We start from the raw sequence: 19821 nt of genomic DNA, 5'->3' as shown, positions 1-19821 counted from the left end.
ATGATATTATTTTAATATATTGAATCGTGACAACTTGTAAAACTATCTAAATTTGACTCAAGTGTGGGAATAATCTCCTACGAAAATCGTCCCTATTAATCATTAATAAACATGGAGAGGTTGTAGTGAATTGTGAAGATAGCTTAAGTTTACATAGTCCTCTTTCTTGTTTATCCTTTAAATCTATCAGCATTACCAAAATGGGGTTTAGAGAAAGAAAATTATGGAAGAGTATCTAACAATATCTTCTTTCCATTATTTTGTTTGGTTAAAATTGCTATCAGAACTCTGAACCTTGAGTTAATATCTTCTTAAAAGTGCAGAGATCATCCAAAAATACAGTTTCGAATACAACAAAGTTAGGCCTTTTCCATTTCTCATAAGAAATTGGTTCTAATATAAGAAATGATGACCCTGTCCCGTGAGGGCTCATCAATAGGGTCTACAGCTACACATCATTATTCCAATCCTATGCCACCTAACCCTTGAGATCACTACTATATATATCACTCAACATGTTTGCTTTCTATTCATGAAGCTTTCTTTTGTTCATAGTTCTTCCTGCTTCACTTATATGCTATATTTTCTAGCATTCCTCTGTTCTTTTTGTTTTAACATGAAACTCAATTTTAAGCACCAACTTGGCCTTCTCTGTGTCACACTGCTCTTACCTGCCCTGTGTTTCTCTCAGGACTCTTTTACTTGCTCAAGAGCAACCTTTTATGGTAGCCCAGATTGTTATGGAAATCCAAGTATGAACCTTCTTTTCTATCTATTCCTGAACTTGTACATGTATGGTGTGTACCAAGCACATTTTTATATTGTTTGTTTATATATCATGGAAAAGACAAAACTTGCATCAGTGACATAATAGATGTTATTTTCAATAATAAATAGCTTGTATTGAATAAGTGCTACAAAATTTTAGATAACTAAACAGTATACCTTACTTACATACTATTTAATGGAGTGCCATGTTTATAAATATATAAAAACTATAAGTTATTCATTTTTATAACGATAAAAATCATGTTCTTTGTTAGATGACTGTAAATTTATTTTACTGAGAAGCTAAACTTTACTGATTTTCTTTTTACATATATTAGTTGTGAACAGAAATGATTTAATAATGTTTTAGGGGGAGCTTGCGGCTTTGGCGAATATGGAAAAACAGTAAACGATGGCAGTGTTGCAGGCGTGTCCTGGCTATGGAAGAATGGATCTGGCTGTGGGGCATGTTATCAGGTTACTGCACTCGATGAACCCTTTTAGTTTCTTGGAATAATTAAGGAAAATGACACATTGAAAAGTATTACTTACCACCTTAAAACATGTTTCTTTAAGTAGACTAAATTTCTTATCTGGATCCTTCAAATCATACATTCCATAATCTGTTGGAAGTAGTTGTTTCATTTATGGTATAAAAAAGGGTGATGGTGATGAAAATCAGGTTAGGTGTAAAATAGCAGAATTGTGCGATGAGAATGGAGCATACGTGGTGGTGACAGATTATGGTGAGGGAGACAGAACAGACTTTATAATGAGTCGACGAGGGTACTCAAAATTGGGGAGAAACACGTATGCATCTGCAGAGCTATTGAAATACGGTGTAGTGGATGTAGAATACAGAAGGGTCCCCTGTAGATACGGTGGCTACAACCTCTTGGTTAAGGTCCACGAGCACAGCAGAAACCCTCAGTACCTGGCCATTCTCATTCTCTATATTGGTGGAGCTTACGACGTCACTGCTGTTGAGTTGTGGCAGGTATAAATAGAAATTTTTAAGGATAAAGATTATTAAACAACACTTGACAACATTTGAACATCATCGTACTTGTTATTGTGTGATTGGTCCATGGTAGTGTTATTGTGCTATTTGGACCAATCACACAATGATGATGTTCAAATGTTGTCAAAAAAATGTTGTCTATGTATCATTACCCAATTTTTAATGCTAGAATGAGATATGTTTGTATTCAGTAACTATTCTTGAATTGTTGTAGGAAGAGTGCCAAGAGTGGAGGCGAATGCGCAGAGCATTTGGGACAGTGTTTGATGCTGAGAACCCGCCCAGGGGTGACATAAAGTTGAGGTTCCAATTCAGTGGTAATGCAGAGCAGTATTGGGTGCAATCTAAGAATGTTATCTCTGCTGATTGGGAGGCTGGAGCTGTTTATGACTCAGAAATTCGCCTTGGCTAAAAGGAAAAAACACTTTCGGATTTCACCAATGTAGATCGTCACTAGATTACTAGTGTTTTCTTGTTTATGGATTCTGAAATTCTTAGAATGTTCCTTTGTGCTCTTTGTACAACTGTGGGAATTCATAATATGAACAAATAAAAAACTGTTCCTCTGTTAATGTTAATAAGAATTCCTTCAACGTTGTTATGCTCTTCAAATTAAACTGATAGGCCATGCACATATGGCATTGGCAAAGGCATACAAAAGAATACAACAAGAATCAATTCCGACGGCAAATTAATAGTGTAATGATAGGTAACACATATTTATATTTATTTCACGCATTATAAAAATAAAATAATTACAATAAAATTTTGTATTTTTAGAAAAATAAAAAATAAAGAAAATAATATAAAAAAATTGTGTGTATTAAAATATATTAACCCTTTGAAATTACAATCCTATTGAATAAAAAAATTAATATTATTTAAATCTGTCTTTTAGAGATGTATTTGCTGGAATTTTACTCAATAAATGTATATCCAAACAAATATAATATATCTACATATCAAATATTAAATATTCTTAAATAAATAGATTTTTCAAGGACCGATCAACTAATGAAATAATATTTCATGAACCAATCTAGATATTTACTAAAAAAAATAATTTTTAATGATGTGATAAATATGCTATTTGTTTTCGATAAATTTGTTGAACTTTAGCTATGAATTAAAAGTTTTACATGTTTAAATAACAATGTCTTTTGTTTTCAACAAACTTAGTGTGAACTTCAGATCTTTTAAGCATCAAATTCACAATCATAGATGTTAGAATTGAAATATGTAAAAATAATAGTTACATAATATATAAAAGAAAGTACCCACCAATAGATCAACCCCTTTCTCTACAGCGAAGTTGAATGAGCATTTCTGTAGAAGTTAAAATGCAAAAATTATAATTTAATTTATAAAACTTTATTTTATATTATTTTTAATTATTTTCTCTTGTAAATACTTGTTTATTCAAACTGAGTCTGTGGATAGAGATATCAACATCAACAATAGTGGCTGAAATTCAAGTTGGAATTTGTTTAATATTAATGAAGTTTGCACTAGGGCTACAAAAACACGATTCCATTGATCAATACATCCTGCCAGTACATTCAGCAGAACCGCAGTAACAATACTTCCTTTTTATATTACCATCAGAATCGCGGACTTGATCTAGTTCGTAATTGTAATCGTAGGTCAGCTCTTGCAAAGGAGGAATGTTATCAGCAGCAAAGAACATTATGTGAGGCATTCTGGTGTCATGATGATCATAAAGGACGTTCTGAGCAATTATATTAGGTGAGCAACTATGGTTAATGAATCTCCCTATATTGCCAAACTCAGCAGCATCAATAGTAAAACCACCATCCTTCACAACATCGCAGGAACTTGTCTGTGCATCCGGCATGAGAGTCGTAAGTCCATCCCAGAGAGTAGTACTGTTGCTGCAGTTATTTCCAATATCAAAAAGATACTCATCATTACCTGCCCTTAGTTCAGCTTCCTTTTCTTCAAGAAGCTCCCCTATATATTCACAGATATAACTTCCTGAAGGGATTGAACTCAGGGATCTCACACCCCATCCCCTTGACTGGGTTTTAAATATTTCAAGTGGAAACTTTATGCCAAGTTGGCTGACTCTATTATGGCACGTTGAAGGACACTTACAAGTAGGTCCACACTCATAGACTAAAGGCTTTGCCTGTACAATAGCCTGATTGTGATTGAATGGAATCTCTCCCCCATTCTTCACCACACACGAACATTTTTCCAAATCTGAGCATCCACTAATACAATCACATCCTTCGGCGGGAAGGAGATGGAATTTGGGGTATATCATGCTAGTTATGTAATTAAACGGAGGAGGATTTTCATCATCTATGGTGTTCACAGCGCATATTGGAATTCGTTCTTTTCCAAAAGAAATATCAGCAACACATACACCTTCTCTAGTTTTGAACTTTTTAGATTTCTTCACTTCTCTCAAAGGAAGCTCTGGTTGACCAGGTTCTCTTTGCAGTCGAAATTTAAAAATTTTCTTCCCGTGTGGTCCTTGTTCATCCCAACCTGCCTCAACTACATACAGCCCATCATAAACATAAGTCCTGCATTTTCCATCCATTGACTCAGAGCCACGAATTACTCTAACAGGATTCTTTTCAATACTACTGGTCATCAAAGCAAGATTGCCCCGCTCAAGCTTCTGATCTTCAGGTTCTTTATCACTGTTCATCACATTTCCACCCTGCCCAGTATATGTCAATACATCCGAATTATCCAAATCGTCAGCATAGCCCCCTGATGCAACAATACTGGTTGCAAGGATCTTACCGTTGTGTCGCACATAATCTATGCCACCTTGAATTGGACGATGAAGGCCAACTATATTAAGCTCCACTCTATATTGAAATTCATCACCAACTTCAACACCAGGGACACAGCCTAGTATTTGCTTGCCTGTGTTGACATATTTCCCATTCTCCTTAAGGATCTTTGAAGCAACTAAATCAACTCTCTTATTATTTGCTCGCTCATTTAACTTTGATTCTACTTCCTGTAAAAGCTTTCTACAAATAACTTGAAACAACCGTAATGTTTCCCTCACTTTTTTTCGGGTCACATTTGGGTCATTCTCATCACCAGTGAAATTCGAATGAGAAGAGGGAGTGAGGTTTACATCAAACTCATTTGATCTCAGAACAATTTGAAGAGGGTCATCATTTTCATTAGGGTTAAGATAATCCTCCTTTCCCCAAAGTTCTAATTCACCCATACCTACAGAAGTAGGATTTCCCTTTTTCTTTTTCAAAGGTTTCTTCTCAGAATCATTCAACAAACCACTATACTCTGTTCTAGACCTATCAGGCAATGCAAAAGAATCACCTTTCTTTCTCTTGCCTTTACTATTACCAGCAACCAACTTCAATTTGGAGGTACCTTTATCAGAACTCCACGGACATTCTGAATCAGCCATCAAACCTAGTATTACTTTCCTCTGTGATGTGACCTGCAATCTGTTAAAATTCCCTTTCAACATATGCTTCGATTGAGATATCTTCGAAGGCTTTGTCTCATTCCTATTTTTCTCTTTTACCACCGCCTTAGAATTTATTTTGATCTGATGATGATTACTTGTTTCAGAGGATGTAGCATACTTTTCTCTCTCATTTTCAGGTGATATTTTCATCTCAGTCGATGGTTCACATGCATGCAGCTTTTTCAATCTCTCTGCAGAATTTCTTTCAGAATCAAGTTGATCGATGTCAACAAGCTTCCTGTTGCAATTATATTCATCCTGAATATTACTTTTACCTTCTTTTACATCATCCTGAATATTACTCTTACCTTCTTTTACATCGGTAGCTGCTACTTTTTTCAATGGATTGTCATCTACAGCCAGGTTCTGTTGACCTTTTGTCTTGTTGTTCAAAGAAGAGGTCCCTTCTAGACACACATGCTTATCCTTACTGAGACGTGGAGCATTACGTCCACATAAAGGAGGGAAGTTTCTAACAGCTGAAACTTTTCTTTGCGGAAGGTACCTTCTAGTTATAGGCTCCACCATACAAGCACTGGAAGCTGATGTTTTATCAATGGATAAGTGTTTTGAACCATCAGGCACAGCCATCTCACCCACTGGTAAAGACGACTCCAACATATATGAGGAGTTACATTTTCCAGTGTTTGCAGTTCTTGAAAACTCTGTATTCAAAGTTTCCTGGTCCATTAAAGGCACTTCCGCAGGTTTATCTTCGGCAGCAGGGCCATCCACTAGATGAGATGAGACCGCAGGGTTTTCCTTATTCAAACCACAGTCAGTTGTTCGCTCACCAGTCACTTTTGCCAGTTTATCTTCTGCAACGGACCCATTCACTTGATGTGATGAGACCTCATGGTTTTCTAGATTCAAACTGCAGTCCTCTGTTTGACCAAGTTTCACTTTTGCAGGTTTATCTTCTCGAGTAGACCCATCCACTTGATGAAATGAGACCACAGGGATTTCCTGATTCACACCACAATCAGTTGTTCGCCCAAGAGTCACTTTTGCAGCTTCATCTTCGGCATTATGTTCATCCACTCTATGAGATGTGTCTACAGGGCTTTCCTCGTTCAAACCATGATCAGTGGTTTGGCTATTAGTCACAAAGCCCGGTTTATCTTCAGCAGTAGATCCACAATCATTGATTTGGCTAATAGTCACTATTCCCGTTTTATCTTCAGCAGTAGATCCATCCACATGATAAGATGAGACAATGGGGTTGTCCTTATCCAAACCACTGTCAGCTGTTGGGCCATGAGTCTCCGTGAAATGAAAACCTTTCACCTCAGAATGCCAACCATCATTTTCACATGTGGAAGTTTTCACACCCACTAAATGTTCACCATTCTTAACCTCAACAATTGTACCATTAACAGAACCACATCCTGCAGTATTTATAGTTGATACTTCATCAATCTTTGAAGCAGATGGTCCACACCCATCAGGGAAATCACGAATGGCGGAAACTTTACGCCGCTTAAACACTGGCCTAACAGGGGAAGTAGCCCCATCTTTCATCAATGAGCCATATCTTTCTTCCTTCGAATGACCATTATTTTCTGGTGTTGTCATTTCTCTCTATGACTCCGGATTGAACAAAATTTCAAGCTCCCATTCTCTCAACAAGAGATAGAGAAACTCACGTGCACTGTCAAAAAGTGTTCAAATTAGAAAAAAGAAAGCAACGAATGTTTCCATATAGATTAACAACTCAATCATAACTTTCATGGGAAGAATTAAAGTGTAAAATAGTCATTTAGAAAAAAATAAACTAGTTGCTTTAGGAAGCACGGACACAACTAAAGAACGGTCTATCAAGGAGTCACATACTTGTTAGACACAGCATGCCTTCATGATATGTTGGACACTTCTCAACAATGTTACAAGTAAAAATTTATTATAAACTATAGAGAGAGAGTAATGCTACGAGGCCAATTGGAGCAAAGGCAAAAGTGGGAAATAATGATCAGGGAAATTCTGTTATGACCTAATTGACATGTTTGTGCAGAAAGGAGGAAAAGTATTGGTGAAAAATAGCTAACTCCAAGTTGCACAATTTTGTGTGGGACTGAAAATAAACATTATGGCATGAAAAATATTCAGAGAAGAGGGGATAGTAGAGGATTTCTTCTTCTTTCTTTCAACCTTCTTTGTAAATCATATGGCCATCTCATCATATGGATATCCATTTTATCCGCATCATTTCATTAATAACACTAGACTCTACCAAGCTACTATTTCCTAGAATAAAGGTTCTAGATTCATGTCTCAATTGCACAAAGAAAGCACGCCAAACAAGAGCTGACCTCACCTCAATGATTTAGAAGACCATCGATTACCCACAATAAAGAGACCATGCACCATGAGCAACCATGATACTTTTCGGAAACACCCCTTTCTCCCAAGGTCATGTCATGTCCATGTCCAATTGTAAATCCATGAGTGGGAGCGTTTGATGTAGTGTTGGGTGAGAGAACGGTGGTGGTGGATAGACAGAGCAGATACACAGAGTTGGAGGGGTGGAAAGTGGGTGTTCAAAAGACAAGAAAGGTTATCACATTGGGAACAATTAGCTTTGGGGATGATGGTGACGGTCAAGGAATTGGAAAACCACATGGATTCTTATGAAAAAATATCTATGATCATCAAGAATTGGTAAGATTGTCCTTGGAAAAAATGCAGAAGTCCATTGATGGACTTACAGCAGTGCTAACAGCATTGCAGACATCCAAGCACGGATCTTGTGAAGAGGAAATCCAGGTAAAAATGTCATGGTAGGATCTTCAACGATGGTGCGTGCACGAATACCATTTCCTAACTTTTATGATCAAACTTTCACAAATGGAAAGGCAAGGCAATTTGATCTGGAATGGACACCGGAGATGCAACGCAGTAGGTTGCTGCTTTTATCCATGATGCTGAGAACCCGCCGAGGGGTGACATAAAGTTGAGGTTCCAATTGAGTGGTAACGCAAAGCAAAAATGTCGAGTATGGGGTACGATAAATGCTATATTTGTGGCACAAGATCAGATATATGTGGATCTTTCAGGGGATGCAAATAGTGAACAAGACATTGATATGATTGCAATAGTTTGGATATTCACCTTATGCTTTGCAAGGAATTACGTGATACCAGATTTCCAGTGGAAAGCATTGTAAAGGACTTGGGACAAGTCCTGGTTTAAAGGGGGAAAATTGTAATAAATGGTTTGTAAACAGAATTTATATTCTGTAGCTGTTGGCAACTCTGGCTTAGGAAAACAGATTGTGATGGAAGCCAGAATTATATATATGATTTGTTTTGTTTTAGAAATACAAAGTATTTTAGTTTTCTGTATCATCTACGATCTCTTTAAGAGTTGTGAGTGAGTGTGTCCGGATATAAATCCATGAGTGGGAGCGTTCGATGCAGTGTCGGGTGAGAGAACGGTTGTGGTGGATAAAGTTGACAGCAGATATACACAGTCGGAACGGTGGAAAAGTAGTGTGAGATAGAGGGTATTCAGAAGACAAGAAAGGTTATCACACCAATAGCGCCATGCACCTAACCTTGCCATCTAAAACAAACGGCGTAAAATTGCAGCTGAACATCATTCAACACTGCATTGCATTTTCAATTCTCGGGGATACATTTTTTCACCTTCTAAAGGGGTTAAAGTAAAACCCCGTAATCTAATGCGGATACAGAGAACGAAGATCAAAAATCGAGATAAACGAAGATAAAAAATCTGAGATAAAAGTAGAAAAGAAAAACGTCAAACGCAAAGCGGATGAATGCTATGATATAAGAAGATGATACCTCGGGTGAAATCCCTGGTGGAGGAGGAGAAAAAAGGACGAGTCTCCCTGGTGGTGTGGGCGATGAAAACCGAAAATCAGAAAGCGGCAGTCCTTACTTCTGATGACGTCCTGTAACAGAGTAAAATTGAAATCGACAGAAGAACAGAGAGAGAAAAATCGAAAGCAAAGGAGGTGTGAAATGAAGGTGGTTACATGGAGGAACCCTCGAAATTATGAGAATGAAGAATGCAAGAGTCTCATGACCTTTTCTGATTAATTGAGGTGTTTCTATATGGTTTGTATTTTTTTTTATTTATTTTTAAAATGTTTAAATATTTGATAATTCCTTATTTTTTTTCAGAAAGATTAAATTATAACGTTACAATTTTGATTAACTAATTCGGTATCAACATTTTCCTACTAAAAATAAACATGCTTAATCTGCTAGTCATATACTATTTTAATATATACAATTTTTTAATTATATATTACGTTAAGGGAAGTTTTAAAAAAAAAATCATTATTAAATTGAAAGTTATATACACGGTATCCCTTTCCATTTTTATTTTTTTTTATTTTTTAATTTTTCATTTTTAATAAGTTTATTTAAAGAAACTATTTAAACAAATTTCCTTCGCTCTTTGTAACAATGTTTAAATGATTTTAGGAACGAAATGTATCATAAATATTTTTTAATTAAAATTATACTTTACATTTTTCTTTAAAATTCTTATTCAATTTTTTTTATTTTCTTTAAGGATTTAAACAAATAGTTTTATTGTTTTAAAATAATTAATTTTAATGTAGTGATGATTTTAACATGGTGTTTCATGTTTAAAATAATTTTTCTATTGTATAATTTGTAATGTCAATGTTTGATAATTATTGAAGGGTGAATTTAAATTTAATTATTTTTTCAAGACTTAACTTAATTTGTTAGGTGTTTAGTATGAGACCTACATATTACAATAATTAAGAAAATAAATAAATGCGGTTGAATATATATTTTAAATAAAAAACAAAACAGATTTTTAATTTTTTAATTTTCTAATTTAAAATAAATTATTTTAAAAGGATTATGATCAAGTATTTGTTTTATTTAAAAAAATAAGAAATAAAAAGGTTTAAAAATTTAATTTATTTTAACATTTTCTAAGAGATAAAATAGTTTAGTAGTATTTTTAATATTTTATTTTATTTGATAGATTTTATAAGATCTTTAAAGATATTAGTCCAATGGCGTATAAGTTCGTGTTTTCTTTCTCAATTGGTTAATATAGATAATGTGTTCCATATATCTTAATCAAGGAAGTATATGAACAATCTAGTCATTTCAGACTTGGTATACTCCTAAGCTTTACGTTTTTACTTTCTACCATCCACAATTTCTTTGTGTACTCCTCAAAATTTCAAAATGATATTTTATTATTTGCAAAATTGACCTCATGTTTCAGAAATTCTTTAGAACAATCTTTTTGAAACTTTTAAAATTAATTTTTCAGAACAAGATTTTCAAAATGAGATTTTCGAAATAAAATTATGGAAACCTATGAAATACATTTTGAAATAAGTTTTTCGGAATGTAATGTGTCTAATAAAACTTTTAGAATATAATGTCTTATAGAATTAATTTTTGAAACATGTATACGTAGAAATGTGTTCCAAAAAGAGTATTATGGATAACACTCAATAATTATGGAATTTAATCCACAATCTATTATGTATTTGGCAGTGTACAATAAAAAAAAATACATGGTAAAGTACATAATATAAAAAAATAAAAATTTATAATACATTTGCATACATCATGAATGGAGGTGGTCAACTATAGAGTGTTAGCATGCATGAACAAAATATTTATGGAAGTGAATAAAACAGTGAGTAATTTGTTTTTCATGAAAATGTTCTCAATTATGTTAAATACAAAAAAAAATCGTTGACAAAGTTCTCAATAGCATTGTCTATTATAATAAAATATTATGACAAAATTTAAACACGTGACGATATAAAATAAAATATAAAATAACTGGCATGGTTACAAAAATTTAATAGGAACTAAATGGAAAGTTTTTAAATTTATCAAATTCTTAAGACTTAATTAGATCTAAATCAAAATATTTGTTTGATTTTTCAGGATTTAATCAGTGTAAATGAAAAATATATATATATATATATATATATATATATATATATATATATATATATATATATATATATGGGGTTTGTTAACACGTCTGTTGTTCAGTTGGTACGTTTTAACAATATATATCGTTTTTAACAGATAAAAACATTTTAATATATTTTAATAATTTTTATTCTCAAAATTTAAAAAAAAGAAAAAAAATCCATGATATATTAAGGTATCAATGTTATTGTTTAAGTAATTTTTTTTAAATGTACCCTTTTTTTAATTTCATATTTTTTTTAAGTTCAACAATTTTTAATAAAATATTATTTACAAAATAAATAAAACTCTCTCCAATAAAATTATTATTGTATTAGTTTTTATTATATAAAAATAATTTAATCACCAATATGTTTTCACTATTATCTTGTGAAGATTATCACTCCATTTTAGAGGCTCGTATTCTTTTTTTCTTCCTGAGAATTACGAGTTTTTCTGATCGCGAAGCTCCATCGTTACAACAAATCGCTTCTTATACTGAGAAAATTTTGCAGGCAAGGTGATTAGTGAGCGCATTTTATAAATTTAATAAAATAAAAATTGTAAAATGATGGCTAAAAATTATATTGCGTTATAAATTATTCTTAAAACAAATCAAAACTCAAATTCTTCTCTTATCAAACTATCATCCAAGCCTCTTCTTCGTTTCTTTGATAAGTTTTGAAAATATATAATTTGAAATTCATATTAATTGCTGAACTAAGTGAACAAATAAATTTAATCCTAATTTGTCAATTTTTTAATTTATGTATCAATCCTTTGTGTGGTTGAAATCAGATTTAATTGATGTTTGTATAATACCTTAAAGTTTTGAACAGAGAATGATATATGTCGCTAAAAATCTATAATTTATGAGTATTTGTTAGAAAACAACGTTAATAACGTGAACTGACCCGCACTACGAAAAACTTCTCTCTGGACCCATAAAATTTCATCTCATGTTACATCTGAATTAAGCATTCGACAAAGGAATGCATCAAATCAAATGCACCTTTAGAATGTCGGGTATGGGGTGTCAGACACTCTGAAACTTAACTTTAGATCTATGATTGTCCAGTTCCTCCACACACCTCCTATAATGTTGTCTTCTCATTTTATTTTTGAGTAAAAAATTAAAAAAAAGTGGCAGAATTATTCACAAAAGCTCTGGATATTATTACATAATCCCTCTTCATGTCATGCTATGTTACAACCTTATACCAACCTATACAACAACAAAAAAAAGTGAAAAAGCCACCCAACTTTCATAGTTGGCAATCCAAGCTAAAGAAGGTTGCAACTTGCAAGTAAACAAAAGCACAACCATCATGTGTTTGAGATGTAAAACATGGTCCATAATTAAGCATCCAAATGAACTGGTAAAGAGTGTGTGCTTAATGATGAATAAGATGTGAGTAGACTGAGCTGCTACTAGCACTTGGGTGCAAGAGCTCTGCCTGAGGAAAAGAAGTGTTAGATGGCACCTCTACCAGTAGATCCTGCTCACTAATCTCCTCCACAAAGTTCAAAGAACCAAGCATGAGTGAACTAGCATCAGTAGGCAAAGCAAATAGGCTTTTTGGACTATAGCAAGCACCATCTTCTACACCCTCTTTCACCTCACAGCTAACCTTTGTGATCATTCTTTTTGGGCTCCTCATTTCTGTATTCAATTCTGAAATTTCCAAGATGAGTTTTAAGGATCATAACTAAGTGTCTTTAACCAGTAATAACAGTAACAATTTTCTAAATGCAATGTAGAAGTTGTCTACATTAGGGAGAGAATAAACGAAAGGTTTTTTCTTGGTCTTAGATATACGAGATTTTCAGCTAACCTGGGAAGTTTTGATTTCTGCTGTCACGAGTTCTCTTGTTTGCAGCATTAGTTGTTGCTGTGACAGCAGATCCAAAAGAATCAAATTTTCCACCTTTGTTTTTACATTTCTGCATCCATAGAAAGAAGTAACATCTTTTAGGTATCAACATACTCAAACAAGACATCTATTTGTGACATAAAAAACTAGTACATAGTACAAACCTTGAGAAAATTATAGTGTTCAACCCATTTTGACTTCGACAGATTGGATATTGCAAATCTTTTCAAAGTCTTGCAGTCTTCGGGTTTTGCCCCCAACAAAGAGATATCAAAAACCCCTTCAGCAAGAAGCTGCTGAAAATAAGTTATGTTCTCCTTGAATTGAGAACTATTGAACATGACTTTAAGGCTGCACACACAACACACAAGTTGATTGTCTCAGTCTCAACATTTTCAATTATAATATATCCTTTAAGAAAAACAGAAATATTCCAGAATGGCTACAACATTCAGATGGAAATCAAAGCAACGGCGGCAGCAATTATATTCAGATTTAAAACTATTACATAAGAATAACACAGGAATTTGCGTGCTTTTATATCAGTTACAAGAAAAACACAACGAACTGCAAATGAAAGAGTAGAACTCCAACCTATCAGGAAGTTTAGCAGTATCAACCCCAGGAAGTAACTTCAGTAACTGTTGTTGCTCTTCATTTGTCAAGATTCTCAAAAACTCTTCGTAGTTTACTATATCCTAACAAGACATAACAGCGATTACATTAAGTACTCAACAATTATACATATTTGAGGTCCTACTGCCTTACCCAATAACATATTATTGACACTGAACAAGGAGAAAATACTAGACTAAACAGTAATTTTGAGGAAATATTGAGCATTCTAAAGAATCTTGAATCGAAGTGCTATCCTGCCTGATTGCTGTGTAGTTATATGAATGAGGAATCTAAGAAAACGATTAAAAAAACTATTAAAATATAGTGCTAAAATTTGAAGCACTGCCACTGATGTAAAATCATGTCCAATTGGTTAAAACAAACATAAATATGAGTATTTTTTATCAATTTAAGCCAAAATACAATGGGAAGGGCTATGTAACTCACATTTAAATCTATAGAGCACAGGGGTGATTCATGATTGCCAAGGATTTGTACTCTTTCAAGTTGAGACTTATCACTGAAATTTAAAAAACAGGAACATTAATGTTGACAGAGTATGTTCGTCTCTTTTCTAAACAATTCCTACAAGTTCATGACATGCACAAGGAAAATTCATAACGTGCATACAGAAACAAAAGACTTTGTTTGGCAGCAACAAACAAAATGTGCTGCTTAGTGTAATATTTGAACAGATTATTTTGTCACATTAATTAATGATAAACAATCATAGATGTCTGCAAAGTATGCCAAAAACTAGTTTGTGAAAGCGTGCCTTTTATGTTGTTCCGGCTGCCATCCTTGGTCAGTATAGTTCCTAATCTTTTCAACTTTCAGAGATGATGGCTTCAAGTAACTAGAATCATTATGCATCATAATGGGACTAACATAAGAATATGCCTCACTCGTTGGGCATTGTTTATTATCAACTGAAAGAGAACTAGCCTCAGACTCTTCATCACGGACTATATAGCTAGGATGCCTGATGAGAATGCTTCCATGTCCTATCTCAACAGAGACCATTGGTGTTTCACTTTCAAAAAGAAGATCTTCTTCAGAAGATGCAGAGAAATAAGACTGTTGTTCATGAAGAATGGTACATAAATCTTTTGTTAGCTTCTCAACAGAAGAAGCCTTTGGCCGGCCAACGCATGTCCTCTTTTTTGAAGGCACCATGGCATCCCAAACCACTGACTGAACAGGACCTAAATTAACCAAAATATCTACATTATAGTTACCCATATTCATAAAAGAAAAAAGTGGAGAACATATGTTTTGCATGGTAACAGAAGTAGAAATTCTTGCTTGAAGTCAATTAATAATGAACTAGACAGATGAAGCATATATGTGAGAGTTCACATTCGATTATTAGGAGAAAAAGTGTTACATATTGAAATACACTAAACAAAAAGAAAAAATATAGAACTTGTCATTACAAATGTTATAATTAGAGCTTCTGGTTTGCCAGCAAAGTTCAATTGTTTTTCCTCGAGGAAAATCAACAATTACTAAACCATTTCCAAAATCTAGTTCTTTATTCATTTTTCCACACTCCATTGTACACTACTTGATTGTGCTAATATAAATCCCAACAGGCAATAAAACCAATACTGTAATCAGTTATGAAGATCTTAATCCAACCTGTCAGATCACAAGCATCCATGGCACCATATTGTGCACAGCTCTCTGAGTTAGAAATAGCTGATCCGGAACTTGATCGGTTGCTTACATCTTCATCTGCGAAGATTTGACATCCCTGGTTGTAATCAGGTGCAAACCCTTCGGATAGTTCATTATCATGGTCATTATTTGGCTTGAGCAATGTCACTTCTCTCTTCTTATTTGATATGCTCTTTACCCTGGAAACCCTTTGATCCCCACAAGCATCAGTTTCTGTTCGAGCATGCAAAGGGGTATAATTTGCAAGAGTTCCCTTGGTCCTCCACCGAGACCCACATGCATTGCATAGTACTGGCTTCTCGGGTGGTCCATTGCGCCAGAGTGGTGTGCCTGTTGCAATGCTCAATTGTCAGAAACCTACAAAAATTTAGAGCCCTTGTAATCAAGATTAGAGATGTAACTCAGATTGGATACACTACTAACAACCACATATTCATATTTTCCTGACAATCTAATTCATGATTCACATTACAAAAAATACAAATCAGGTTAGATATGAGAAATAGCTTAAACCTCTTGGATTAAAATATTTTACATTGGTCAGTATCTTTCATATACTAGAAAGCTGAATTCAACAAAAGCTTCAAGGTTCAGATATCATCATCTGTCGATTTTTAGTTAAGCAAACAGAAACGAGAGTGCTAAGGCATCACTGTGTTGTTTGTCATTCCAACTAGGTTGTCACCACAAACAACATCAATCAAATGAAAAAATGTTGACTATTTTACTTTTATTAGCCGACTGGTTTTAAATTTCTGAGAGTAATACATATGTCAATACCCTTTTGCAGGAAAATCAACATTGATTTAAAAAGCCTCAAGAATTATGGTGAAGTCAATGATTGCAGTTTAGCTGAAAAATACACTTGTAGGCTGATAGTGAAAACAACTATTGCAATTTAACTGAAAATACTGACAGTAACTGCGAAGTCTCATACATATAACAAAGTTGAATGGCACATTGCCTTCTTTTAAGAACTGAAAACATAGTACTTAGTTAGTTCAAGACACGGTGCTAGAAAACTGAGCACAAAACCAGTAGTAAAAACTTCAAAATTTTGAAAAGTGCATTGGAATTATAAGCAAAGCAATGAAAATCTTCAAGTCATACCAATAAGTGTTGCAAAGAAAATAAATAGTTTCACTTAAAAAATAATGAAGAGGTACAAGTAACTATTATTCGTCAGACAGAGAGCAAGGGATTAGCAAGTCATGTCTGAAGGATGAGATGAATGCAATGTTTCCAATATCCTCTGGCACGGTGAAAAACTGCTTTGAATAGCAAATGAAAACAATTTTCTAAAAGTGTTTCCAAATACATGAACTGTGGGTTGACTCTTTGATAAAGACCTTAAATGCAGTGAGTGTTGTTCCAATTAAGGAGACCCACATTCAATGCACTCCAGGCTTAATTTTGCAACATTTACATGGTCTTGGATTTGGAATATAGATAGGGGAACTAATAGCAACAAAAGATTACAAAAACACATAGAAATAGGAAACAGACATGATTTTTCACAACTTTCAATTACAAATTCTATGGAGAACAGCACAGTTGTATTCTTTCTAATTCATATACATCCAGACTATCACAAAGCACACATAATTTTTTAACAGTTTGTATTAAACATAATCCCTTTCCTCAACACATTTCAATTGCAAATACATAAACTCTTTGCAAAAAAAAAAAAAAAAAACAGTAAGTAGCTTAAAAGAAAATATTATATATTGAAAAAACAAGAACTCACTTGTAACTCCACAGTGATAGCAAGGACCTTGTTTACCCATGTATCAATCTTTCCCGCAGATTTATTAAAAGATATGAAGAAATAATTGCAGGAAAATGAGAAAAAAAAAATCTTTGACAACAAAATCAGTAAAAAAAAAATCTTTTTTTTCTGAAAAAAATACAATAGTTATGTATAAATGCTTTCTTTAATAAGCAAACCCAGAAATGATAGCTCCCAGAAAGAAAATTTAAAGCAGGAACCAATAAACCCAGAAAGGTTGTCTTTTTACAGTCCTTTAAAGAAATTTCACAAACAATCTAGCAACAAGCGAAAGGATTGATGTAAGTGGGAATTGTACAATAAGAGAAAACAAGAGAAGGAATCTCAGAAATGGTTGTGAAAAGGGGAAAGAAAAGAAGGTTGAATGTTGAGAGAGAAAGAGAGAAGTGAAGGTCTCTGTATATGACCTCTTGTATTGTATAAGAAGTAAATGTTTCAACTTTTTATGCTTTTTTTTCTCCTTTTATTTTTCTCTTTTGTTGATTTTATTTGAAACACTTCAATTTTGCTTTTTGTAATATTAAAAATAATGAGCTCATCTTATATTATAAAGGGAGCAGAAGGGGTAGGGAATATCATTGCACAGATCCTGTTGACTATCGACTTTTCTTCTTTGTTAATCATCCATTTTTTAAATTCTCAACAGATAATAATAAAATTTAAAAGTATTCAATCTTTGCCATCAATTCTTGAATTTTTTTTCTGCATCAAATACAAGAGATTTTACATTAACTGGATTATTTTTCTAAAGTGACAAAAAAAAAAAGAAACCCACTGAAAAGGGAGAAAGAAACAAGGAGATGTTTTTGGCCTTTCCCAAATTTTGTTCCTGCTGCTACGAAATGCAATGGTTTTTTTGTTTAAGATGTGAATACCAATTCTTAATTTTTATATTGTCTCGTGTGTGATGACATGATGTTGATAAGGATTTTAAATTGTGTTTTTGTTTTTTAAAAACAGAACAATAAATCTGTGACTATGTCGTGTGTGGTCAGAAACCTAATTATCATCGATGGATTAGCCATGGGAGGGTTACTGCTGAATTCCAAATCAAATAGTCAAATACCAGCATTAACTTAAAAGTAATTTTAGTTTAACTTCTGATTAGTATTTTGTTTATGCTTAAGAAAAAAGAAATGAAGAAAAAAAACTACATCAATTTTTTTTTAATAATGATATTTAAACAATATATTTTTGACAACATTTAAATATTGTGTCATTCTGTAATTGGTCTATGGTGTTTATGATTATTATAATTTATTTTAGAGTAATTTTAGACCAATCACAAAATAACATATAAATGATGTTAAAATGTTCTTAAAAATATATTGTCTAACTATCATTATTATTTTTTTTTATAGGTTTCAAGAGATGTTTTCTAATTCTGTCTTCAAAGTGAATATATCAATATGAAGACAGCAGAAAGACAACACAAAAATTCTAACTGATCATCTAAATTGTACAACAAATGAAAATAAAAAAAATATTTAATCAAAATTTTCAAAATGTATATAGCTTTTTATATAACTAATCAATTAAATGTATATAATTCTCTATGTAATATCATAATAATTTTATAGTATATATATAGTACTAATTTATGGTAAAAAATAAATAATAGTAGATAATAATTTTATGTTTACCAAATATGAATCTTTTTTAACGAGTACTTACTAACATGGAAGCTTTATATTGTATAAATTAAGTTAGGGATTCTAACTAATAAAAGTTCTATACTAATAAGTATAATTAAAAATTGAAAATATATCTATGTAAATAAACTGCTGATAATAGACTAAAATAAATATATAAAAACAAAGCGTAATGTAAAATATAAAAATAATACTAAAGTTTAATAATAAAAGAACTATTGAATTTTTAACAACATATTAAGATTTTGTTTCCTTCTATATATAAATTTCTTATTCTTATTTGAATTTTAGGTATGTTTTAAAATTAAAATACACAATTTAGAATAATAGGGAAAAGGATTCTCTATTTTATATTTATATTGTACTTTAATCATATTTTAAAATAAAAGAAAAAATTATGACTATATATAAAAGATACGTATTTAATACTTTTGTTTTATTCTTAAATGTATTTTAAAATTCGAAAAAATATCTAAATATTAAAAATAGTTGTCTCGTAATCACTTATTGTTTTTTATAAAATCATTACTATTAATATTATTTTTCTTAGATGGATGGGTTGTTTTTCAAATATTTTTTATATAATAGTATGTAGGGTATAAAATTAATTAATATATTAAAACTTAATTAGATTTTGAAAATTGTTTTACAAACAACCATAACTCTTTATTATGAATAATAAACAAAAAACTTAAAACTGGTTACAATAATTCATTTTTATTAAAAGAGAAATGTTGCTCAGTATTAATGTGAATATTTTTATTATAATAACTAACAGAAACCCAAGTGTTATAGTTTTTTATCCTGTATTTTTATTATAATATTTTATTTTAATAAACTAAAATTTTATATTTTGATGTTTATGTATATATGATATCTATATTATTTCTATATTATTAAGAATATCTCTTTAGTGTAGTATTTTGCTTCCAATTCTACCTTCTAAATATTTTTAAATTAAAATAATTATTTAATTTATTTTATTCT

General features: G+C 32.3%; 3 protein-coding genes across 4 annotated transcripts; 1 reads left to right on the top strand and 2 right to left on the bottom strand.

Moving 5' to 3' along the window:
• Positions 1 to 524: 524 nt before the first annotated feature.
• LOC106777337 (expansin-like B1) lies at positions 525 to 2395 on the top strand. Its single transcript, XM_014664913.2, has 4 exons — positions 525 to 752; positions 1139 to 1245; positions 1451 to 1765; positions 2004 to 2395. The coding sequence occupies exons 1-4, from the start codon at positions 533 to 535 to the stop codon at positions 2199 to 2201; spliced, it is 840 nt and encodes a 279-aa protein (XP_014520399.2). The 5' UTR covers positions 525 to 532; the 3' UTR covers positions 2202 to 2395.
• An 859-nt stretch (positions 2396 to 3254) lies between these two features.
• On the bottom strand, positions 3255 to 9337 carry LOC106777887 (histone-lysine N-methyltransferase, H3 lysine-9 specific SUVH6). 2 transcript variants are annotated; one of them, XM_014665703.2, is made up of 3 exons: positions 9271 to 9337; positions 9077 to 9186; positions 3255 to 6924 (listed from the first exon to the last, which is right to left on the bottom strand). In XM_014665703.2, the coding sequence occupies exon 3, from the start codon at positions 6846 to 6848 to the stop codon at positions 3327 to 3329; it is 3522 nt and encodes a 1173-aa protein (XP_014521189.1). In that variant the 5' UTR covers positions 6849 to 6924; positions 9077 to 9186; positions 9271 to 9337; the 3' UTR covers positions 3255 to 3326. The 2 variants fall into 2 exon arrangements, with proteins under 2 accessions (XP_014521189.1, XP_022643113.1); XM_022787392.1 differs by having other exon boundaries at positions 9077 to 9325.
• A 3036-nt stretch (positions 9338 to 12373) lies between these two features.
• On the bottom strand, positions 12374 to 17611 carry LOC106777928 (GATA transcription factor 26). Its single transcript, XM_014665756.2, has 8 exons — positions 17141 to 17611; positions 15355 to 15723; positions 14489 to 14918; positions 14161 to 14233; positions 13690 to 13793; positions 13260 to 13446; positions 13057 to 13165; positions 12374 to 12896 (listed from the first exon to the last, which is right to left on the bottom strand). Exons 1-8 carry the CDS (start codon positions 17178 to 17180, stop codon positions 12616 to 12618), a joined length of 1593 nt encoding a protein of 530 aa, XP_014521242.1. The 5' UTR covers positions 17181 to 17611; the 3' UTR covers positions 12374 to 12615.
• Positions 17612 to 19821: the final 2210 nt, after the last annotated feature.

This window comes from Vigna radiata, chromosome 11 (genome assembly GCF_000741045.1).
Source record: "Vigna radiata var. radiata cultivar VC1973A chromosome 11, Vradiata_ver6, whole genome shotgun sequence".
NCBI classification, from domain to species: Eukaryota; Viridiplantae; Streptophyta; class Magnoliopsida; order Fabales; family Fabaceae; genus Vigna; species Vigna radiata.
The sequence above is the reverse complement of the archived record's forward strand: the minus strand, read 5'-3'. Positions and strand labels throughout refer to the sequence as shown.

Coding starts and splice junctions, on each gene's coding strand:
- LOC106777337 (XM_014664913.2), top strand. CDS start 533: ATGAAGCTTTCTTTTGTTCATAGTTCTTCCTGCTTCACTTATATGCTA. Junction 753..1,138: donor AGATTGTTATGGAAATCCAA/GTATGAACCTTC, acceptor ATAATGTTTTAG/GGGGAGCTTGCGGCTTTGGC. Junction 1,766..2,003: donor CTGCTGTTGAGTTGTGGCAG/GTATAAATAGAA, acceptor GAATTGTTGTAG/GAAGAGTGCCAAGAGTGGAG.
- LOC106777887 (XM_014665703.2), bottom strand. CDS start 6,848: ATGACAACACCAGAAAATAATGGTCATTCGAAGGAAGAAAGATATGGC.
- LOC106777928 (XM_014665756.2), bottom strand. CDS start 17,180: ATGGGTAAACAAGGTCCTTGCTATCACTGTGGAGTTACAA. Junction 14,234..14,488: donor CAGCCGGAACAACATAAAAG/GCACGCTTTCAC, acceptor TTTAAATTTCAG/TGATAAGTCTCAACTTGAAA. Junction 13,794..14,160: donor TGTGCTCTATAGATTTAAAT/GTGAGTTACATA, acceptor ATGTCTTGTTAG/GATATAGTAAACTACGAAGA.